Here is a 7,202-nt window from a genome sequence, read left to right on the forward strand (position 1 = left end):
TACTTGCAGTCCTCTCACTCTCTTTCCTTTAAACTACACTATTTGAAATTCTCTCATAAGTGAAATTCAAATGAGTATGAAAAAACCCACCATCCATCTACTGAGAAATACATATTTGCAAACCTATAATGCTTCTAGCATTTCACAATTATGCTTAGCAATAACAGAATACATGCTTAATGATCCAACACCATGAATTATGGCAAGAATTACATAAATACAGTATTTGAGTTTTGAAGTGGTCAGAATGAAATGCACAATAAGTGGGCACTTTATTTAAAATGGATTTATAGTTACTTATATTACTGACTTTTTTCAAGTTCTCCTGTTTCTTTTTTTGAATCCCAAAACCTTAATACTCAGTGTAGGAGAACTGTCAAGCCCTTAAATTTTGGATATATAAGTCCTACACAAATTAACACCTTGGGCTTTAGAGTAACATCCAGATAAACCCCTCAGACACTTCCAACTTGGATGTCAGAATACCTAAAAATTAGGCATCTGGCCCCAAAAGGATGCTTCAAAGCAGCAAGGTTAGGTGCTAAGCTTCCCATACAGTTAATGGGAAGAGGTAGGCACTGCTGAAGAGCAGGGACAATTCTAGACACTGAGCAGGGAGGAATCTAGAACTAGTCAATAGGAAATGCTATGGCCACAGGATATCTGAACTCTTGCACCTCTCTGGAGTTTAGGTGCTTGACTCAGGTCTGTATAGTAGGTGCCCACTTAGGAAAACTGGGTGCTCCTCTTCAAGTTGGTGTACGGTGGTGCCACCTCTGCCCACCTCTTAAGTAGCAATCTTGTGGTTTGATCACTTAGCCTGAGGGGATTTACTTTCCTGGACAACTGGGCAACTGAGACACACAATTTCCTGGACAACTGAGCCCCAACAACTAAGCCACATAATTTATGTATGTGTATATAGGTGGGGTGGTACAGGCCTTTACACCTCCCTTTGAAGTTCAGCCACTGTGCAACCAAAAAATACAAAAAGCCTTCAAATCGGAGCAAGAAAGTGAATGAAACTGCAAATACAAGCAAGAGGTAGCCTGAAGCCCAATGCTGAGGTCCTGCTAGGGAAAGAGAGTCCTAGGGTCCAGTCTCTGCTTCCAAGGTTACTTCTGTTCTTTAATGAATGATTGTCTAGTGTAAAAGGCACAGATAGCACTGGGATTAGGGACTGGAATTAAGTACGTCCGCCTCATCAGCAAGTGTCCTTTATCAGATGACTACGGAGCCATACTTTAACTCAGTGATTCTTAACCTTATCACACTCAAGCCCCAACTTGTTAGACTCAAAGCCCCCTTTGGAAAATATTCACTTTTGGCTTTCATTTGTTTCTTGACTATGGAAAAATAATAGAGCAATTCTGCTGTTGAAGGAACTCAGACTGCAGCAGATTGGAAAGTTTTTGACATTATAGAAACCTATTAGTGATCTCTGGGTTTATTCTGTGAATCATGTATGTGTTTGCACACCTAATAGTTGCTTGGCAGCCTGCTGCATTCTTGAAATGATCTCATGGAAGCACTCTAGTTGAGAATTACTGTTATAACTTGAGACTATTATACAAAAGGTGTACAAAAGACCTCCTTTAGTCATTTTTTTAAAACAAAAGTGGTTAAGGCTGCTATGCACTGTACTAAACACAATACTGATGGAAATTTGGTATGCTTTGAGTGCACCTAATAGATCCAGACTCTCTGGGAACCTTACTGTTCTGTAGGGCTGTGCAAAGCTTCAGTCCCCAATTCAATTCGGTGGAGATTCGGCTGAATTCAGTGGCCAAATCTCTGAATCAGAATCAAATCAGAGGACCCTTTAATTTCTCCAAATCAAACTGTAACCCTCCGAATCGATTCGGAAAGATTTGGTGATTTGGACACAGACACAGCTTTAAGTGTTTTTTCTACATATCTCAAGGTACCAGGTGGTTTGGGAATGCTGAGATGGTGGTGTGGCTAGAGCTTCCCACCAGAGCATGGGGGAGGGTCCCCAGCATGCTCAGTAGCAGACCTGGAAGTGGACCAGAAGTGCTTCTGGGTCTACCGGGGAGCTTGCAAGGGGGCCCTCCACGCCCTCCTGGCTTGGTGACTGGTGCCTTCTGGGTCTGGGGGACCACCCAGGGTCCCCCCATGGTCAATCGCAGAGCCGGCATGCTCAGCAGCTGACCTGGAAGTGGATCAGAAATGGTACTTCCGGTTCACTTCCGGGTTCACTGCCAAGCACGTGGGAAGCCACCCCCATGCTCCTGTGGGATGCTCCATTTACCCCACCATCGCAGCACTCATGAGCTGTGCCTCGAAATATGTAGAAAACATATTGAAAGCTGTGTCTATGGCTGAATCACTGATTCGCCAAATCAGCATCAAATCTTCAAATTTGGATTCAGTCAAACTGAATCAGGGACAGTGATCTGAATCAATGAATCGAATCACTGTCCTCAATTCAGGCTGAATCTGAACTGAATATGTCCCATTTCGGACACCCCTACTAATTAGGCAACTCCACAGTAAACATCTTTTGTAGATGTGCCCTGCTTCTGGTTTAGTCAGCCCTAAGCAGAGAAGCATCTAGAAAGATGTTACTCTGTACAATAAGTTTACTGTACACGGCTGCATAGTACTCTGCAATGCCCCCCTTTAATACCACTGCGACTTTTCCCTTTTCTTGTATTAAATAGCTACTACATTTGTCCTTCTTAGGTCTACCTTATATGTATACTGGAACTTCTCAGTTACTGCAGCGTTGGGGTCCTAAAGTTTGTTTATTATTAGCACTGGGAATAGCGTGTGCGCGCGTGTGCGTGAGAAAGAGAGAGAGAGAGAGAGAGAGATGAAAGCCATCGTATATAAAAAACACACACACACGACTATGATGGCTTTCATATGGTCTCTCCCCCGCTCCCAGCATGGAGGTGATGAGCCCAGCACAGCTGTTTGCAGCCTGCCCACTGCTTGGTGCAGCTGCCCCAAGCCCAGGCTGGCTACAAACAGCTGCACCGGGCTCATCACCTCTGTGCCAGGAGTGGGGGAGAGACCAGGGCTGCGCTGCCTCAGGCCCCTCCCCCACTGCCCGCGCCAGTGCGGAGCTGATGCCGGAGCCTGGCACAGCTGTTTGGAGCCTCTTGACTGCAGCTGGCCCCAGCTCTGAGGAGCTGCGGCCAGCTGGGTTCCTGGGCTGCTCCCAGCAGGCAGCTGGGATGCTGCAAGCCCTGCTAGGAGCAACTGGGGCTCCGTCGCTGGCAGCAGCTACCTGGAGCTGGGGCTGGCAGCAGTGTGCCAAGCAAAATACATGCTAAACATAACATGCTTTAAATATGCAAAGGCTAGAATTGTTATACTGGATTACATGCTTAGTCTAGTATTCTGTGTCCAACAGAAGCCAACACCAGACACTTCACAGGAAGGTGCAAAGAACCTCACAGGAGGAAGATCATGACATAATTTGTCCTCCATCGAGGTTTCATTCTAATCTCTAATACCCTGAAACATGGTTTTAAAACCCTTATAAAATTTCTGTTAGCACTATTATAACTCTAGAAAATGTTAAGATAATATATCAACTACTCTGTATGATGTAATATTTTAATTCTAGGCCATAATGCGTCAGTTTTCTAATAATTAAGGATGAGGGAATTTTAATGGGAGATTCCATATTAGCACACTTTAAAAAAAAACAAAACAGGACACACAAATCAATTTCCATAGGAGAAAAATCTGGTGTTCAGATATTTACTTTGTCTAGAATGCTCAATACTTTCTTTTCTGAAAGTGAAAATATTTGTTTTAATATGAAATCACTAATTCAGTGAAATCTGAATTATGTTACTAAATATTGTTGTCATGAAAAGAAAAAGAATCATATAGATGACATGATATAATTGAAAGATTGGCTAAAAAAGAGAGGATAGTCTGATTATAGGGTTATGGTCCCAAGGGCTAGCTTTTTCTTTAGGAATCTATGTAATTCACAGCCTCTGGCCCAATACATGAGAACAGGGAGAAAACAGACACAAAAAATAACTTTTTAAAAAAAATGAAAGAGGAATGAGCATGTCTATATATGCTATATTGTAAAGTTTTCCTCACTACAAAAATACTCATTTAAATATATAAATTATTCAAGAACTTTAAGAAAGTGTGTAAAATCAGGGGACAGTCATGAAATAGAACTTTTATTGGAAAGTAAATAAAGATATTGCCAGCTTGAAAACAATTCTGACTTACATGTCTTGACTGAATTGTATTCCTTAATTCCATTTTTTTGTTTCTTTCACATTCTTTTTCTCCCACAAGAAATGGCCATGTTATGACTACTGTTACTATATATTGGGAATATTAACTTTTCTGGATGACTAGAACACATATCAGGGAGTCAGGAAAACTCATGTTTAATTTGGATTTTCCTCCTAACTTCTTGTGTGATTGTGTGGTAAGTAATAACCTGTTTACTGGTCTCAAAAATGGAGATAATATGACTTTGGCCACCTTTGCAAACCATGTTGAGATTCTTCATGCAAAGTACTATATAAATAATGATGATGTTGATAATTTGTATTACACTTTTAGCAATACTAATAAAGCTTAACTCTATCATCCTGAAGCACTGGAATTACATTAAATATAAAGAAATGGCATCTCCCTAATTTTTCCAAGATATTAATAGTTATTTTAGAATGCATTCTCCAATTCTTCTTCTTGCACATATTGTTTTCTAGTTTCTCATGCTATAGCCAAATGCCAGGCATAAGCATACTGCACGCACATCCATATGCTATTTTTAGAAATAGCTATTTTTAGAAATTGTTTTGACATGAAACAAACACTCTTTCTATGCAAGAGAGGAATTCAATCATTGTATTAAAATTCTCCTTTACACTCTTTATCATTTGGATGACAGTAAAGCTTGTAGAATGATGTCCTCCACAATTAAGGCAAACATATACCAGACAACATTCAGGGTTTTATTCAGGAGGTTCTAAAATAGCTAAAATGTATTATTATTTTAAAAAATATTTAATGCCTTTCCTTACCTTAGAGGTATCTTCTCCTTCATCTTCATGGACTGAACTTGATGGTGAAGGAGTTGCAGACTTGCTTCCAGGTGGAGATGGAGAGTTGTGGGGAACATTGTTTCCACCCATATTCAAACCAAGCTGAGCACTGAGCTGTGACTGGTTAATGGTAGTCAGCTGCCCATGTGGTATTATTCCTGGTTGCCTAATATCTGCAGGTTGAACCCTCGGTCTCATGGCTGCCATCTGAGGATGGGAACTGTATTGAGCCCCTTCTGTATTCCGTAAATCTTGCATCTACAAAAGGAAAATTGGAAAGTAAACCATGAGTAAAATATTTTGTTTCCTTTGTACTTGAAGGAATCTCTGCTGACCTACCAGTTTGAATCAGAGTTATGAGAATAGTCAGTATAGATGGATCAAAAGTTATGATCTATTTCACAGAGATGGATTTGGGCTACAGGCTGTTGATTTAGATCCAAATTTCCCCCCAAATTCCAGAAACGACTAAGGCCAACATTTCTATTTCTTAAGCCAGTATCAAAAAATACTGTGATTTTTAAGATTCAGAATACTGACAAAAAGGAACTATCTAATGGCTTGATTAATTGACTTCTCAGCTAATTTGCAGCAACAATCATATATGAACCTGAACCTCTAAAGTTGCAAGGTTGATAAATTAATCCATTTTTCTACTTGGGTCACTGGTTTTTAGCAGTAATGAGACATAGTATTTTAATTCACACAACAAATGCAGTCTTTGCAAATATCAAAATTAAAAGCACTGGGCAATAAAGCTCTTTACTCATCCAGATGTCAAATGTACTGTACATGGGTGCTGTACAGGTTTGTCCGGTGCACTCAAATTCAGAGCTGGAGAAAAGACTTAAAGCAGAGAATAACTCAGTTTTAAGTTTAAGTGGTTTGGAGGTGATTTTAAATTGATGTGTCAATTCAAAGATGAAAACAGAATGGATATAGATATTCAAGTCTAACTGAACCATAAAAACACCTATACATAGTTGGTAGAATCTGACACAAATTGCCACTGTAACAATATAACTGCGATATCAAAATATGTTAATGGTCCACAATATTAATATAATTATGCTTATTTTACAACCTTTTTGGCCTCGTCATCAAAGATAGTATAACTGGTTAAAATCACTTAAGAAATTCAAGTGTACATTACAACCAAGGTATTTTCTCTGTCTTCCTCTCTCTTGCAACCAATGTTTACTGATCAATGAAATCTTTTTATAACAGTAAGTCACTGAATCAGAAATCAATATAATACAAGCATCTAATTGGATCTTTACTGTTCATTACAAAAAAAATTAAAGTCAAGATTTTTCAGCAGGTATATATTGAACTCATAAATGGATTCACAGTATTTTTAAGAAAGTGGATGGACTGGTCAATCATGCCAACAGATATACCGGAATCTGACATTAGCCACTTTAAGTTAATTTGATGCTCTAGAAGATATATGAACTATATTTTGACAAGATGACCTCTGGTTATAGCTGTCTTTGTACCACTTTATAAATTAGTACCTCTGGGAGAGAAATGTATATTAACATCTATAATTTAAGTTTATTCAATGACTACTAACACACTGAGTGAAAAAATAGTGCACAGCATTGACTGAGGCTCAGATTTGAATCCTGGAAAACATTTATATTGTTACACTATGTTAGTGACTTTTTGTTCTGTTCTTCCGAATACCAGCTTCCCTCCTAGTCAAACATATTAGCCTTGAAAGCTATCATTATCTCTGCCTCTAGCAGACAATCTATATCAAAACAGTTGTACACATAAAACTCTAACTACTTCTTGGCTGTATCTCTTCTGATCCAGCTGTTTCACTGAATAGCAGTTGGTGAACGGAGAACTAGAACATGGGTAGCCCTGAGGCCTTATTTGCTAATGTTACTCACCAGCTGCTGCTTTATATGGTGTTAGCAGGCAAGGGCTGGAAGTATGCCAGTTGCAGCAAGAACAAGGGAAAGTGAGGTATCTCTGAAGCCCTTCCATTTACCCCTGTCTATCATCATTTGACACTGAACATTGTTGAGTGCTATCCCCAGGGCTACTGAGAAACACTGCTGGAGTTAAACTGTGACTAGAGCTTACACTATCCCTTTTATATGCTTTTTTTTTTTTTTTTTTTTTTGGGAAACT

The 7,202-nt window shown here is 39.4% G+C and overlaps 1 protein-coding gene across 2 annotated transcripts in view; it reads right to left on the reverse strand.

The window, feature by feature from the left end:
* TOX (thymocyte selection associated high mobility group box) overlaps positions 1 to 7,202 on the reverse strand; it is a 388,101-nt gene that overhangs the window by 87,764 nt on the left and 293,135 nt on the right. For both annotated transcript variants that reach the window (XM_019527707.1, XM_019527710.1), the window contains one exon: positions 5,037 to 5,315. In XM_019527707.1, the coding sequence (XP_019383252.1) occupies positions 5,037 to 5,315 (279 nt within the window). The remainder of the gene's footprint in view (positions 1 to 5,036; positions 5,316 to 7,202) is intronic.

Source organism: Gavialis gangeticus, unplaced genomic scaffold (genome assembly GCF_001723915.1).
Source record: "Gavialis gangeticus isolate Ggan-Ray unplaced genomic scaffold, GavGan_comp1, whole genome shotgun sequence".
In the NCBI taxonomy this organism is placed as follows: Eukaryota; Metazoa; Chordata; order Crocodylia; family Gavialidae; genus Gavialis; species Gavialis gangeticus.